The 17,455-nt window shown below is 47.7% G+C and overlaps 1 protein-coding gene across 1 annotated transcript in view; it reads left to right on the top strand.

Moving 5' to 3' along the window:
- The window catches only part of ABCC4 (ATP binding cassette subfamily C member 4 (PEL blood group)), a 214,944-nt gene that overhangs the window by 32,394 nt on the left and 165,095 nt on the right, over nucleotides 1-17,455 (top strand). Inside the window, exons 2-3 of the mRNA XM_030856904.2 lie at nucleotides 11,329-11,439; nucleotides 11,975-12,095. Coding sequence (XP_030712764.1) covers nucleotides 11,329-11,439; nucleotides 11,975-12,095 — 232 coding nt within the window. The remainder of the gene's footprint in view (nucleotides 1-11,328; nucleotides 11,440-11,974; nucleotides 12,096-17,455) is intronic.

The following is a 17,455-nucleotide window of genomic DNA, read 5'->3' as shown; positions in this document are numbered from 1 at the left end:
ACAGTCGGAGCCCACACACTGTTACTTGGGAAATTCCATGGGTTTAGAGGAACGAGGATAAGTAGCAGCCAGTCTTTTCTTTTTTTCCTTCCCAGCTTTACTGAGGTCAGTCGACAAAATTGTAGGATATTTGGAGTTTACGATGTGATGAGTTGATATATGTATGCATTGTGGAAAGATTCCTCCCATCAAATTAAGTATACATCCATCATCTCACGGACACCTTTTTTGTTGGTGAAAACATTTAAGTTCTATCTTAGCAAATTTCAGTTGGACAATACAGTGTTATCAAATATAGTCACCATGTTTTATATTGGATTCTCAGACCTTATTCATCTTAGAGCTGAAAGTATGTACCCTTTTACCAACCTTTCCCTTTTTATCCCCAGGCTCCTGGCAACCACTTTTCTTTTGTTTCTATAAGTTTGACTTTAAAAAAAAAAAAAAAAAAAAGATTCTGCATATAGGTGATACCATGCAGTATTTGTCTTTCTCTTTCACAAAGAAAGCATAATGCCTTCTAGGTTATTCATTGTTGTCACAAATGACAGGATTCCCTTCTTTTTTAAGGCTGAAGAATATTCCATTGTGTTATGTGTGTGTGTATATGTGTGTGTGTGTATACATATGCATATGTACATATACATATCACAGTTTATTTATCCATTCATTTGTTGGACAGGTAGGTTGTTTCCTTACCTTGACTATTGTGAATAATGCTGTAGTGAACATGGGAGTACAGGTATCTCTTTGAGATGAAGATTTCATTTCCTTTGGATATATACCCCAAAGTAGAATTGCTAGACTGTGTGGTAGTTCTGTTTTTAACTTTTTGAGGAATCTCCGTACTGTTTTCCATAGTGGCTGCACCAACTTACCTTCCCACCTACCGTGTATGAGGGTTCCCTTTTCTTTACATCATCTCCGACACTTGTTATTTCTTGTCTTTTTGATGATAGCCATTCTAACTGATGTGAGGTGATACCTCAGTGTGGTTTTGATTTGTATTTCCCTAATGATTGGTGATGTTGAGCATCTTTTCATGTGTCTGTTGGCCATCTTTATGCCTTCTTTGGAAAAAATGTCCATTCCGATCTTCTGCTGTTTTTTAATCAGTTTTATTGTTTTGTTTTTTTGTGAAGAGGTATGAGTCCGTTATATAGTTTGGATATTAGCCCCTTGTTGGATACGTGATTTGCAAATATCTTATATTCAGTAGGTTGCCTTTTCATTTTGGTGATGGGTTCCTTTGCTGTGCAGAAGCCTTCTAGTCCCATTTGTTTATTTTTGCTTTTGTTTCCCTTGCCTTTGGAGTCAGATCCACAAGAACATTGTTAAGATTGATGTCAGATAGGTTACCGTCTATATTTTCTTCTAGGAATTTTATGGTTTCAGATCTTACATTCAAGTCTTTAATCCATTTTGAGTTAACTTTAGTGTGTGTGGTGTAAGATAATGGTCTAGTTTTATTCTTTTTTTTTCTTTTTATAAATTTATTTACTTATGGCTGTGTCGGGTCTTCGTTGCGGTGTACGGGCTTTCTCTAGTTGCGGTGAGCAGGGGCTACTCTTCATTGCGGTGCGCGGGCTTGTCATTGCTGTGGCTTCTCTTGTTGTGGAGCATGGGCTCTAGAGCGCAGGCTTCAGTAGTTGTGGCACACAGGCTTAGTTGCCCCGCGGCATGTGGGATCTTCCCGGACCAGGGCTCGAACCCGTGTGCCCTGCACTGGCAGGCGGATTCTTAACCACTGCGACACTAAGGAAGCCCAGGGTTGGGACTGTTGATGTAAATACAGACAAGGTGTGCCAAAGCATGCTCTATGGCAGGTTCTCAGACTGCAGCCGGCGTCAGCATCGCCTGGAAGACTTGGTACAGTACAGCTTGCTGGGCCACACAGAGTATTTTTCATAGGGCAGGGTTGGGGCCGAGAATTTGCGTTTGTAACGAGTTGCAGGATGTTAATGTTGCTGCAGTGGGGACCACAGTTTGAGAACCTGTGCTGTATAGAAGATGGGTAAGCTGGGGGATTGATCCCTTAGCCCTACTTCGTCCTACATTGACCTGCAAAAAAGCCAAGAAGCAGATCCTATGCATAGCTCACAACCACAGTTTCCACATCATATTGTAATTCTTTGTTAACATAGATCCCTTGCTCCCAGACTGAGCTGCTCAAGGACAATTGAACCAGCGAATACAGGAATGTGTTTCAACCATAACCCTTGACTCGGTGGCTAAGGACTGCTGCCAGTGTGCTGTGCTACTCTCTGGGGCCAACCTTTGAAGTAGAGTTCTGTGCCTTTTCCAGAAAGACAGATTAGGGCAGTGGTTCTGATCTAGGAGATTTTGCTACCAAAATGTCATTTTAGGTTGTCACAATTTAGGGTGAAGAGATGCTACTGGCATCTTGAGGAAGGAGTCCAGGGAGGCTGCACACTCTCCTACAAAGCACAGAAGAGCCACCTGTGACGAGGAAGCATGCAGCCTGAAATGTCAGCACCGCTGAGCTTAAGCAATCCTGCCAGGGCTTCCCTGGTGGCGCAGTGGTTGGGAGTCCGCCTGCCGATGTGGGGGACACGGGTTCGTGCCCCGGTCCGAGAAGATCCCACGTGCCGCGGAGCGGCTGGACCCGTGAGCCATGGCCACTGAGCCTGCGCGTCCGGAGCCTGTGCTCCGCAACGGGAGAGGCCACAGCGGTGAGACGCCCGCGTATCGCAAAACAAAAACAAACAAACAAAAAAGAAATCCTGCCATAGGGGAAAGTGTTCCAGTGCGGTAGGGTGGGTCTTACTGTGAGATCTGTCTGCGTGCCTCTCATTTGTCCCTCACCTCAGTCCCTGCTCTTGGACTCTCTGACCCAGGTCACTCTGCTTCCCTACACCCCCTGTGTCAGCAGCCCTGCCCAGGCTGGGTCATGGAAGCCTCCAGTAATCAGGGAGCACTAAACAATGATTAATAATTTGCCACAGCTAAAAACGCTTTCAAATGCATTATTCTTTCAACAATAAATGACTTATTTGAGTGGGGTGAGGGCACTTGTTGAATGATTAACTGACCTCAGCTGACCTTTGCATTCCCCTTCTCCTAGAGAAATTTAGAGAGGGTTGTGTGAGTGTGTTCTTTGCCGCGGCTCCTCCACCAGCAAGTTGTTCATTTATTTATTCAGCAGAGTTTTGAGTGACTCACTCTGTGCTGGGCCCAGTGAACCACCACGGGAAGACTGGGTCCTACCTGCATGGAGCTCTTGCATGGAGGACGAAATAAATAAGTGGATTATTTTTTCTCTCAACAAATAGAATGTAGTAAATGGGTAAAGAAAGTTGGAAGGAGGAAGTAGAGAATCTGGATTTGCTTTTTTAGACAAGGCAGTCCAGGCCTTTCTGTGGAGGCAACAATTAGCTTGAGACCTGGAAGAGAAAAGGTGTAATGATGGGGGAAAGTGCGCAAGTGGATCTGTCTGTTCCCAACAGAGGGAACAGCAGTCAGGAGCGGGGCAGGTTCTCGGAAGCACAGCACAGCAGCATGGCTGGAACGCTGAGCAGAGGTGCTGGACGGGACATGGGGTGGTGAGCTGGGAGGGGCCCATCATGAGTTGCACTCGGTCAGGACCGTAGGTGTAATTCTAGTGCAGGAGGACAGCATGCTCTTGTACTTTTTTTTTTTGCGGTACGCGGGCCTCTCACCGTTGTGGCCTCTCCCGTTGTGGAGCACAGGCTCCGGACGCACAGGCTCAGCGCCCATGGCTCACGGGCCCAGCCGCTCCGCGGCATGTGGGATCCTGCCGGACTGGGGCACGAACCCGCGTCCCCTGCATCGGCAGGCGGACTCCCAACCACTGCGCCACCAGGGAAGCCCTGCTCTTGTACTTTGAAGACAGCATTCTGTCTTCTCTGTAGAAAGATCATAGGGAAACCAAGGGTGGAAGCAGGCAGTACAGTTTGCAGGCTCTTGCAGCTCTGAGAACCGATGGCGGCTTGGGGCTTCGGTCTCGGGTCGATGGTGGTGGGAGGGTGACAAAAGATGCCAAGTGGTTGGGGCCAGGCTGCATTTTGGAGGAAGCAGCTGTGGGACTAGTTGGCGGGTTGGCTGCGGGGGTGAGGGGAAGGGAGGCATCAAGGGTAGTGACCACCAGGTTTCTGGTTTGAGCAGTGCGTCTGTGAGGTTGACATCTACAGAGAGAATGGGAAGAGCAACTTTGGTGGGGAAGTCAGGAGTCCCATCTTGGACTCATAAGTGGAGATGCCTGTTAGCCATCTACGAGGAGAGGACAAGAAGGCACTTAGCCACAGGGGTTTGGGGGAGTGGCGTCTGTCAGAGAGTGCAGGGAGCTGCTTTGGCTAACAGTTCGACACTTCTTAGTGTCTCCTTCAGCCTCTCCTCTTGGGGGCCTTGGGGAACAGAGCTGAAAAAGCAATGGCTTCATTCACAGATACACTTCCTCAACATCAAGTGGGTACAGCTTCCCAATAATGGAGCCTCAGTTCTGTTTTCTAGCCCCATCCCTGCCTACTGTAAACACTGCCCGACACCTATAGAGGCCATGACACGTCTTTGCCAGTTGTTCTCTTCATTCAGTGTTGAGTTTTTTTTTTTAAGCATGCTCCACAGTTTAATAAAACTTGCCAGGAAGATGCGCCTGTGTTTCTGTGGCTTTGTGCACTCCCGGGGCATCCGTGAGCCCTCCTGGGAGTGTGGGGTTCCCTTGGTCCGGTCAGGCACATGGCTCCGTGGGGCATTGGCCTTTACAGCGTAAGTACTTGTATTGTTTTGGTCGTTTTACATGTCACTTCCTTCTCACTTTATGCAAAATAAGTGACACAGGGTGGCAGCCAAGTGTGAGCTGGGGAAGGAGGTCATTTCCATGTGGCTCCGTGTTCACTGAGCTTCACTGTGTCCCAGGAACCGTGCGGGTCACGGAGTGTGCGAAGCGTCCGCGAGGCTGTCCTGCCCTTGAGGGAGCCCCAGTCTGTTGTGGAGATGACGGTGCTGAGGACTGTGTGTGCCCAGCGGACAGCTGTCCACACCAGTGTGGATCAGACGTAAGATCCCAGCCCGTTAGTGCAGCACGAAATCAGTTTTGTGGATTTCGACTGGTGTTTCTTCCTTCTTCAAAATAAGTTTTAAAAATTGTGGTAAAATACACAACATATTTACCACCTTAACCATTTTAAAGTGTACACTTGAGTGGAATTAATGACATTACACTGCTGTGCAACCATCATCATGGTCCACAGGATCCTTTTCATCAGTACAACAGAAACTCTGTACCCCTCCCCCTCCCCTCCCCTCCCCCTCCCCTCCCCTCCCCCTCCCCTCCCCTCCCCCTCCCCTCCCCTCCCCCTCCCCCTCCCCTCCCCCTCCCCCTCCCCTCCCCCTCCTCCTCCCCCCTCCCCTGGTTTTCACCTTTCTACTTTCTGTGTCTGTCATTTTTGACTCTTTGGATACTTCATATAAGTTGAATCATATGGTATTTGTCTCTGTGTGACTGGCTTATTTCACTTAGCATAATATCCTTAAGGTTCATCTATGTTATAGCCTGTGTCAGAATTTCCTTCTTTGAGACTCAGTAATATTCCAGTGTACATGTGTACCACACTTTGATTTTCCGTTCATTCATCATTGCTTCCACCTTTTGGGTACTGTGAATAATGCTCCTGTCCTTATGGGTATATCATGACTGGCATTTCTCTTGCAATGAAGTAGGCTAGAATAGAAAATAGCAGGAGATGGGACTTCCCTGGTGGTCCAATGGGTAAGACTCCACACTCCCAATGCCGGGGGCCTGGGTTCTATCCCTGGTTGGGGAACTAGATCCCACATGCATGCTGCAACTAAGAAGTCTGAATGCCGCAACTAAAGATCCCACGCGCAGCAACGAAGATACGGTGTGCCACAACTAAGACCTGGCGCAGCCTAAATAAATACTAAAAAAAAAAAGGAAAGAAAAAGAAAATATCAGGTGTACGTAGTGTGGGCAGACCCAGACTACTGATGAGGCATGAGGCACAGCTTTGCAAGCCGTATGAGATGCCATATATCCTAAATTAACCTAGACGCATTGATGTTTATTTCCCATGCACCAAAACACTGCGCACTCTGTGAAAGCATCAAGGTAACTTAATAAATTCTATCAGTTCTTTAACCTTGAGTTAGACATCCTTGTTTTTGGCCACACCGCATGGCGTGCGGGATCTTAGTTCCCCGACCAGGGATCGAACCCGCACCCCCTGCAGTGGAAGCAGAGTCTTAACCACTGGACTGCCAGGGAAGTCCCCTAGGCATCCTTTTAATTAAGAAAATGTGAATTACTTGTTCACATGCATTTGATTCAGCTGCTGGAATGGTTCTTTGACCCAAGTAAGGTAGTTTCTTTCCTTTGCTCTGTGGTTTCACAAATCCCAATGAGTAGCATCAAAGGCTTGCTTGGGTAGGCAGTCATCGTCACACTCCTTACTCTCAGGAGGGATACCTGGAACTTGGAAGCAAGAGCTCTGTCATCCCTCATGGGGGAAGAAGTTTAATAGTTTGGAAGAAAGCGTTTGATTGGAACAGACACTAAAGGCCAGATATTCAGAGGTGAGTCAGCGCAGGCACTCACCGGCATAGAGGGATCTTGGTGACGAATTGAGTCCTGTATCTAGTGGTGGCCGTGTGTGCTGTGCTAGGTAGGTAAGGTGTCACCAGCTGGTTGTGAGGTCCCTTACTTGTTAGTTCCAACCAATACTGCTTCAATCCCTTCTGAACCTTAGGAGGTGGTCAGCATGAGCAATATTTTACTTGTGATTCCTTGTTTTATTCTCAGTGTTAACTGAATTGCGTGCAAATGTGTCAAAAAATTTTTTTTGGAGGGGAGGGATAAACTGGGAGACTGGGATTGACATATACACACTACTATATACAAAACAGATAAGTAATAAGAACCTACTGTGAACACACAGAACTGTGCTCAGTACTCTGTAATGACCTATATGGGAATAGAATCTAAAAAAGAGTGGATATATGTATATGTATAACTGATTTACTTTGCTGAACAGTAGAAACTAACACAACACTAAATCAACTCTACTCCAATAAAAATTAATTAAAAAAATTATTTTTGAGGAGGCGATGAGGATGGTTACCCATGCACAGTAGTTGTAGATTCTCAGTCTTGGTTGTAGCGTGGGAAAAAGTATTTGGAAGACAGTGTGGTGATAAGACAAGGGACACTATGAAGAAGTGAAAGGAGGGGATTAGCTGGTGGGAGGAAAGGGAGATAAGAAGGCCAGGGGTGAACCAGAAAAGGCCTGGAAGCTCGGAGGCAGGAAGGCTCTGCAGTGCCCACAGCCTGGGAGGACTCTGGTGGACCCCAGGGTAGAGGGTATGGAGGGAGCTGGGGGCACGCAGCTTGCATTGCTGCTTCACTTACAACAGGAAGTGGATAAAAAGAGCAGGGATGAGAAAATGGATTTTGAGCAAGTTTTAAGAAATGGGGGGAACTTCCCTGGTGGCACAGTGGTTGAGAATCTGCCTGCCAATGCAGGGGACACGGGTTCGATCCCTGGTCGGGGAAGATCCCACATGCCACGGGGCGGCTAGGCCCGTGCGCCACGGCTGCTGAGTCTGCGCTCTAGAGCCCGCATGCCACAGCTACTGAAGCCCGTGCTCCACAATAAGAGAGGCCAAAGCAATGAGAAGCCCGCGCACCGCAACAAGGAGCGGTCCCCGCTCTCCGCAACTAGAGAGGGCCCATGGGCAGCGGCGAGGACCCAATGCAGCCAAAAAAATAAATTGATTAAAAAAAAAAAAAGAAAAGAAATGGGGAAAGTTACAGAGGAAAGGAGAGAAGATTCTAGCTTGAACATTGCCACCCACGTCTAATTGGATTTGGCTGTGGGCCACTCCAGGAAAGCCAGGGTGGTGACCCGTTTCAAGATAGTTCATCAGCACTGTGGGTGTTCTGATGTCACGCTGGATAGGTTCCAGTGATATCTGTGCCAGGCACCGTGGCACGCGAGGCCCATGGAGATCCCACATAGCGTGTGAGTTGTCATTGCCTGGAGGGAGTTGTGGTCTCTGGTGGGACAGTTAGGAGGGAAGTGCTGCTGTGGATGAAGACTTGTGGGAGGTGGGGGGAGGAGAGAGTATCATGGTGGCGAGGACGACTCTTGGGTTGGAACTGGGCTGAGGGATGGCTGGTTTGGCAGTGGTCTCGGTGCTGTCAGTGAAAAATTGGGGTCAGGGTGCCAATTGACTCAGGTCTCCATGTCCAACTGTTCAGGTGGCGACACATACTTTAGGCTCCCGTCAGTGAGCTTGCCATCTGATGGAAGTGAAAACCTTCGTGCCTTGATGGTACCCAGATTTGGGAAGTGAAGGGATTTGTGAGGGTCCTTAAATCAAGAGCTATGGGGAAAGACATTTGCCTAATTGAGCAACTTCATCTGTTTTCTGCTGGGGCCCACATGGGATTCCTCAAGATCGCTGTCATGGTGACCTCTGCTCTTTGTCTGATGGGACTTTGTAGTGTTCAGAGCAACACTGATCCTTTCAGTTGATGGCTCAGCAGCCCAGGGAGGTGTTATTATCTCCAGGTGTTCTCCCCGTTTGCTGGAGGCCAGTACTGAGAGGTCATGTGGCTAATTCAAGGTCATGCAATCAGAAAGCAGCAAAGTATCATTACAATTTTTTAAAATTGTGGTAAAATGCATATAAAATAACATTTACCATCTTGACCATTTTTAAGCATATGGTTCAGTAGTGTGAAGTACATTCACATCATTGTGCAACCAATTTCCAGAACTGTTTTCATCCTGCCTTAGTGTGTCATTAAACACTAACTCCCCACTCTCCTTCCTTCCCGCCCTGGCAACCACAGTGCCACTTTGTTTCTCTCTGAATTTGACTAAGTACTTCATTGAAGTGGAATCATACAGTATCTGTCCTTTGTGACTACACCATTTTACACTTCCAGCAGCAGTGTGCAAGGGTTCCAGTTTCTCCACATCCTTGCCAACACTTATTTCCCTCCCTCCCTCCCTTCCTTCCTTCCTGATAACAGCCATCCTAATATATGTGAGGTGGCATCTCATTGTGGTTTTCATTTGCATTGCCCTGACAATGAGTGATGTTGAGCATCTTTTCCTGTGCAAGTAAACTTTTAAAGAGGGCCTTTCAGGGTAAATCCCAGTGTTAATTCCCTGAGCGTTTTCGGGAGGGAATAAGTGTAGGATAAATGGGAAAACATTTTTCAAACCTGTTTAGTGGTGATGCTCGCAGATTTATACTTTTACTTTGGAAGGAAATTGAGACCTAGAGATATTAAGGGTCACGGAGATGCTGAACTGGAGTGGAGAAGGAGATCGGGGGGACAGTCGAGGCCCTGGGGCCTCAGTACCACTGATGGACTAGAATCCAGTCTTCTGCCTCCTGGTCTGGGGATCTTTAGAGGTGCCAAGCTACCAGGGTTAGCAAAATCTGAAGCTCAGTCTCTCTTACTGCTTCTTTAATAATTCATAGACATTCACTTATTCAACAAAGAATTCTTTAGCATCTCCTTTCTACCTGTATTGTGCTAGGAATAACGCAGTAAAAGAAGTGTGGGGCTTCCCTGGTGACGTAGTGGTTGGGAATCCGCCTGCCAATGCAGCGTACACGGGTTTGATCCCTGGTCCAGGAAGATCCCATGTGCCATGGAGCAACTGAGCCCGTGCACCACAACTGCTGAGCCTGCGCTCTAGAGCTCAAGAGCCACAGCTAGAGAAAGGCCGCGCGCAACAACGAAAACCCAACACAGCCAAAAAAAAAAAGAAGTGTGGTCTCTGCTTTCGTGGGTTATTATTGTCTGGCCTTGGAAATTTCCTTACTCTGGCAAAGTGAGTAGAATGGTGTTAACCTTTGGGCTGTCTCTGCGTATTAATCGTTATTTAAATAATGCATAATGGATTTGGATAATGTTTTTTTTAGCCCTTTGTATAGTTACTGTTTTTTCCATTAATAATAAGTAATTTGTAGAGAGGTAATTTGAGATTATGTAAATGTCATGGTTCACACAAGCTTTCATCCACGAGTTTAACTTCCATTGATAATTTTCTGACTCCATTGTTCCTTCTATATTTGTTTGCAATCTAGACTGCAACAGTTTTCCCTTCTCTGCTGTTCATGAAGCAATAAAGTCATGGATTCTTTTGTTATTTAATGGGTTATAATTCACTGACATTTATTTAATACCTAAAGTATCCCAGATTTGGCTAGCAAGAGCCCTTCAAGCCGGCTTCTCTGTCTTTTGCACACATCCTTGTGATTACTTTAGAGCTTCCTTATTTTAGGGTGCAAGATGTCCAGGCCCATCTTGTACTTTCTCTGCCGTTGGTCCTGGCCTGTCGATGGTGATGCTGTTGCTGGGAATGCCTGGGGCTCTACTCACCTGGACCTGGTCTAGTTATAGCAGCCCGCCCAGAAATTTCCTCTTTTGGGGCCCATGTTGTGGCTGGACTGGCCCTTGTGGTTCTTAAGATTGTGAGACATGTCTCAGCAACAACCAAGAGGGAGTTCTGAAATGGCAAGATTTATCACTCACATGTCCTGAAGGGTACAAGGCACACCTGAGGTCACACAGCCCCAGAGAGAGAGGGAGAGGGAGGGAGGGAGGGAGGGAGGGAGAGCGAGCACGTGCACGTGGTGAGCTTGTACCTGCACTTCTGCCTTGTTGGGGTCAAGGGCTGGGTGCATGTCAGGCAGGCACTTATGATGAAAAAGCTAATTGTCAGGTGCTGACACACACTGAACCAACCTTGGAATCAGCCATTGCTTCAAGGAGCGCTGGTTCCTCTTAGGAAGGATATTAAAAAGCCGAGATCTGGGTGAAGGGGACCAAAAGGCACAAACTTCAGTTATAAAAGAAATAAGTCATGGAGATGTAATGTCCAGCATAGTGACTGTGGTTAATAATACTGTGTTATTTGAAAGCTGCTGAGAGTTGACCTTAAAAGTTTTCATTAGAAGAATAAAAAAAATTATTACTGTGTATGTTAAAAAACAAAACACCAAGATGTGGAGACTTGAATGCTCCCTGCTACCAGTGTGCCACTTCTTCCAGGGCCTCTCAGCGTATAGAGTTGAGAGAGAGAGAGAGAGAGAGAGAGAGAGAGAGAGAGAGAGTGTGTGTGTGTGTGTGTGTGTGTAAACACGCATCTAATTTTCTTCCCCCATATCTCTGTATATTTAAAATGTAGACCTATTTCTGTAGGCCTCTTTTTTAAATTTTTTTAAAGACAGAGGCCGTCGATGTGGGATTCTAATTAGACAGATGTGTAGTTTGGATATATGTCACTCTCCTTTAATTTTTAACAGGTGGCTAAACCCCTTGTTTAAAATCGGTCACAAACGCAGATTAGAAGAAGATGACATGTACTCAGTGCTTCCGGAGGATCGCTCCAAGCACCTCGGGGAAGAGCTGCAGGGGTGAGTAGCAGGCGGTGAGGGGGAGGGGAAGGAAGGTGAGAGCTTCTGCGTGTGGCAGTGGTTTGGAGTGGGCTTTACCTTCCTCTGGGTTCTCCTGCAGCCTCCTCGCCCATGACATGGCACGCTCACCCGCCTGGGGCCGACCCTGGGCTTCGCCCACTTTGGAGGCCGGGGGGACCCGTGTTTCCTGTGCGTTTGTGGAAGGGGAGCCAAGGCCCTGGATGCTGAGCTCTGTCCCCGGCGGTGGTGTCCCTGGAGGAGGCTGTCTGCCCTCTTGAGCTACTCGTGGTGCTGTGAATACAGCAAAGCTTGGAAGTAACTTGTTTCCGAGACTGTGACTGTTCCCCTCAGAGCCTGTTTTTCTGGTCCTTCAGGGTCTGCACCCTCCTCTTTCCGGAGCCCTGCAAGCAGTTAACCAGCACTGATGGGACAGCCACAGAGTGCCCTGGAGTGAAGGCCTATCTTCCGCTCTGCCACCTCCCCTGTTTTACCCGTGGCAGGGCCGTTCTTTACTGTGCTTGGTTTCTCATTGCAGGTACTGGGATCAAGAAGTGTTGAGAGCCGAGAAGGATACACGGGAGCCTTCTCTAACGAAAGCGATCATAAAGTGTTACTGGAAATCCTATTTAGTTTTGGGGATTTTTACGTTAATTGAGGTAAAAGCTGTTACATACAGCGCATTGCTTTTCGGTGTGTGTGGCTCAGTAATGAGACGGATGCGACGGGTGGGGAGAGGCCAGTCGTTTAAGGTCCGAGGATAAACCTTGTCTAGGAAACGTGTAGCCCAGCGGTTGTATTTAGCTTTAGAATGGACAGGTCCTTAGAAGGAGTGGACCTCCAGGGGGTTGCTATTTTTCTTTTAACTGATTGAAAACATAGTGTCGTGGAGGGGTGGTGCTGAAAAGGAAAGACATACTGTGTTAGGATGTTCTCGGTGCTCAGTATAACTGCTGAAAGTGATCCTTGACCAAAAGAAAATCCAGCAAAACTTCAAAGAAGATGTGCCCTGGGGTTTGGAGAAAGTAAACTTGGACCTGAGCCCACGACAACATAAGACATTTTACAGATGCTCAACAAATAACTGTTAACTTTACCAGGTCACATCTGATAAATGCTTTCCTAAGAAGGTATCTTCACCTTCCCCCTTCCAGCGGAACAGAACCCGTGGCCCTGCATCTGGGTTGGAGCTGCCCAGAGCTCGGAAGAGCACACCCTTCGCTGGGCTGGCCCTTCCCAGCGGGCCGGACACTGAGAGCCAAAGCCCCCCACGGGGAGGAGCTCCAGCTTCACCACGAGTTCTGTGCACCACACGTTCTGGTTTCGGTCCCTGGCTGTGGGAGTGGATTGCTGGTTGAAAGCAGAGCCTTGGTAGTTTGCAGAGGGTGTAGGAGGGGGATGTGCAGGGGAGAACCTAAGGCAGAAAGCTGTGAGGTCAGTGACCACCATGACCCAGAAGGTTCTGGGTTAAGATCCCCTAGTGAGACAGTTCTCCCTGGGGGCACAGTGCCAGTTGGCCTGCCTATTCCGGCTGCAGCCTGTTGGAGGTCTGCTGCAAATCCACTTGGGTGGCTCGTGCTCTCTGTGGTACCTTAGTGCTGCCGTAGGGACAGGGCCAGCCTGTGAGTGTGTGAGAGCAGGAGGGATAGAAGATGCAGTTGCTATGAAAGAGTTGTTTTAGGTGGAGAAGGTGAGTTGTCATAAATATGGTTTTATTGGGGGTGAGATGGGTCTGCTAGGTGGTTTGTAGGTGGCAGGTGTGGCTCTTTTTAAAATTTTTATTGGAGTATAGTTTCTTTACAGTGCTGTGTTATTTCTTCTGTACAGCAAAGTGAATCAGTTAATGTATACATATATCCCCTCTTTTTTAGATTTCCTTCCCGTTTAGGTCACCACAGAGCATTGAGTAGAGTTCCCTGTGCTGTACAGAAGGTTCTCATTAGTTATCTCTTTTTTGCATAGTAGGGTGTATATGTCAGTCCCAATTTATCCTGCCTCCCCCCGCCCCCAATTCCCTCCTTGGTGTCCGTGAGTTTGTTCTGTACCTTGTGTCTCAATTTCTGCTTTGCAAGTAAGTTCATCCGTACCATTTTTCTAGATTCCACATGTACGCAATATTATATGATATTTGTTTTTCTCTTTCTGACTTACTTCACTCTGTATGACAGTCTCTTGGTCTCTCCACGTCTCTGCAAATGGCACAATTTCGTTCCTTTCTATGGCTGAGTACTCTTCCATTGTATATATGTGCCACATCTTCTTTATCCATTCGTCTGTCGACGGATACTTAAGTTGCTTCTATGTCCTGGCTATTGTGAATAGTGCTGTAATGAACATTGGGGTGCATGTATCTTTTGTAATTATGGTTTTCTGCGGGTATATGCCCAGGAGTGGGATTGCTGGGTCACGTGGTAGCTCTATTTTTAGTTTTTTGAGGAACCTCCTTACTGTTCTCCATAGTGACTGTACCAATTTACATCCCCACCAACAGTGCAAGAGGGTTCCCTTTCTCCACACCCTCTCCAGCATTTATTGTTTATAGGGTTTTTGAGGATGGCTTTTCTGACTGGTGTGAGGTGATAAATCTCACTGTAGTTTTGACTTGTATTTCTGTACTAATTAGTGATGTTGAGCATTTTAAAATGTGTTTGTGGGCCATCTGTATGTCTTTTTTGGAGGAGTGTTTACTTAGGTCTTCCACCCATTTTTTTATTGTGTGGCTCTTGTTTAAAAGGCTTTGTTGTCCTGAAGGGCACTGCGGGCAGTGGGTAGTTGGGTAGGTGAAGCCTGCCCCACACAACTGGAGAAACCAGAGAATTCTGTCACCTCACAGGTGACTGGATGGTCCTGGGAGATTGAGTTCTCGTTGATGACAAAGGTGGCTTGGCCATTGTGCCAGAGGGTGGGGACATCTATATGGGGCCGTGTTCCGTCTTTGAGAGAGCACTGACCACCTAGATACTGCCGTGGCCTTGTGAAGGGCAGGGTGGAGATGCAAACCCATGCGATTTCCTCAGGGGTTGGAGAGGGTGCAGGAGCCCCTCAGTCTGTCCCAGCCCTTCTTTGACCTGTGTACAGCTGTCCCAATGATGGTGTTTCTGCATAGTCACAGTAAGTCTCTGTTTGAAATACAGGCAGCAAGCTGGTGTGGACTGTGTGTGTAGGGTTTCCTGACCTCACAGAGCAAGCGCTCATGAATTCTGCTTGTCCGGAAACCTTGGGGCGTCGGGGTGTGCCTGCAGCTCATGCCAGGTGCCTGGTTTGGGGTGAGCAGAGATGAGTGGGTTTAGTGTTGGATCGTATCCTGAAGCAGGTCTTTCTCTGCTGTCCCTGGTTCTCTAGTTTCTCTTTGGTACCAGATGCTGAAGAAGGTGAAGGCAGGTGGGTCTCAAAGCGTGGCCCATGTGGCTGGGTTTGCAGCGAGCTGCAGGTGTTTCATGCTGTCCTGCACTGTTGGTCCCTTGGGTGGGGTCACTAAACTTTAGATGGATCCCATCCTAATATGAGCTCCAGGTCTTTGCTGTGGCAGCTTATGGGAGAAGCAGACACAGAGGGAGAGGCCGCAGGAACTGGGGTTCTTCCTGAGAGGGAATCGGCCGCACTGGGGTGCTGGGAGCTTTGATTCCAAAGTTGTCCAGCCCCGGTAATACTTCCTGCTAGGGGTCCAGGAAAACCAGACCTGGGGGCTGCATAAGGTGCAACTGGTAGAGCACTGGCCCCTCTTTCAGGAGGTTGGTTGTTGGGCAGTCATGGCAGAAAAGGGGGGAGCAGAGGACCTGGCAAACGTGCGGGCTCGTCTCAGTAGTAGTACTAGAAGTACTAGTAGCAGTAACAGGGGCTCCTACTCAGTAGCACTGGTGGTGGCGACTGCAGTACTATTAGTGTGGCAATAAAAATATTAAGTTCTTGAAAAAACCATGTACCAGAACTGCTGTAATCACTTTATATGTGATATTAGTATTATTTCTTTGTCTGAGTCAACAAAGTCATAGGTATTATATTACCCCCATTTTAGAGAAGAAGATACAGAGTGCTAAGTAGTTACACAGTGTGCCTGTGGTCACACGAAGCATAAAGGACGGACTGAGGTTCCATCTCGGACGCTCTGACTTAAGAGAATGTCCGTCTCAATGACTGAGCTTGTCCAGGGTCAGGAGGGCTTGTCTTGAGAGCTTTGTTTTCATGGTCTCAGACACATGCATCCTGAACTTGGTGTAAGGATAATAAATAGGTTGCTAAGGACTTCCTGGAGCAGGAAGCCAGATGGGAACATAAATGCGGGCGGAGTCAAGGCGACCACAGCTCCTGGGTGAAGACGTTACTAGGGCTTTGACGCTAGCAGCAGTGTCATGCTGTATTTAGATGGACCAGGAGAGGCCCTTTAGGAAACCACCTTTTACTCGTTACCGGCTGTAAGTGGATGAGGTTGTGACTGTTCCGGTGACCCAAGTTCTAAACAACCATCCACACTTTTACGAAACCATTCCAGATGGGCTCCCTGAGATGGGCCGGGGGAAGGTAGTAGGTCTTGGATGGTGGCTACGGTGGGACATTGATAATCTGGGCACAGGTGGAGTGTTCCGTGCTGTTTTTTAGTAAGAGTGCCCGGTTGCTTGCTGAGAGCTCGCAGAGAACTTGCACCCCTGTGAATATGCGGTTGCATTTGCTCAGCGAGAGTGAGGATCCCAGGTCGGTTACTGGGGTGTGGAGCAGTTCTCCTGTTCTGTTGTCTGAATGCACTTTCCCACACACAGGTGTGCCCCGGGCCTGAGGTCCTAGGGTGATAGCTGGGTAGGAGCAGCTGGACTGGTGAGGATAATAAGTGGCAGAACTCATGCTGGTTTGCAGTATAACACTAGACAGTGGTCTCTCTTCCCTAGGTGAGTGTTGTGACTGGCGTACGGTGCTCATTCTAAATTTGTCCTTAGGATAATAACTTGCAGGGCTCTTAGTTCTGATGCAATGGAGTTCAGGGAGCTGAGGGCCATTAAAGCTCAAGGAGAAGTAAACATCGAATTTTATTGGCAGTCAAACGAAGCCTGAAATCCAACACAAATACTCCTGTTTTCCTAGACTTGCTGTTTGACATACTGCTGTTTTGGAGAAGTTAAAAATCATTCCTTATGACAGAGCTAATAAGGATCTGTTCCATTTTAAAACTCATTTTCAGGTGCTGTTTTGGGTTTTCAGTGATTAAACCTACTGAGTTAGATGCAATAAATGTTAGTTAAATAATTGATTTTATGAAGCAACTGCCCATTTTGTGATCATCTATGCTGCTTGCTGGTCTTTGTATTTTATTTTATTTTAAAAAAATATTTATTTATTTATTTGGTTGTGGCAGGTGAGCTCCTTAGTTGTGCCATGCGAACTCTTCCCCCCCACCCCCAACAAATTTATTTATTTATTTATTTTTGGCTGCGTTGGGTCTTCATTGCTGCACGCGGGCTTTCTCTAGTTGCAGAGAGCGGGGGCTACTCTTTTGTTGTGGTGCGGGGGCCTCTCCTTGTCATGGCTTTTCTTGCGGAGCACAGCCTCTAGGTGCTCGGGCTTCAGTAGTTGTGGCACATGGACTCAGTAGTTGTGGCTCGCGGGCTGTAGAGCGCAGGCTCAGTAGTTGTGGCGCACGGGCTGAGTTGCTCCGTGGCCTGTGGGGATCTTCCCAGACCAGGGCTCGAACCCGAGTCCCCTGCACCGGCAGGTGGATTCTTAACCACTGGCATGCGAACTCTTTTTGGGGGCATGCATGTGGGATCTAGTTCCCTGACCAGAGATCGAACCTGGGCCCCCTGCATGGGGAATGCAGAGTCTTAACCACTGCGCCACCGGGGAAGTCCCTGGTCTTCGTATTTTAGATAGTGGAAGATGTATACTCAGTACTCCGTCCTGGATTCTCTAAAACACAGATGTTTCTTCCTTTGTGACCTCCAGCCCCCTTTTAATTCCTCTGGTGCACAGAGTGCCTCGTGGATCATCCATGATTCCCATGGAGTGTGCTGTGACCACCCACAGTGCAGGC

Source organism: Globicephala melas, chromosome 18, assembly GCF_963455315.2.
Source record: "Globicephala melas chromosome 18, mGloMel1.2, whole genome shotgun sequence".
NCBI classification, from domain to species: Eukaryota; Metazoa; Chordata; class Mammalia; order Artiodactyla; family Delphinidae; genus Globicephala; species Globicephala melas.
The sequence above is the reverse complement of the archived record's forward strand: the minus strand, read 5'-3'. Positions and strand labels throughout refer to the sequence as shown.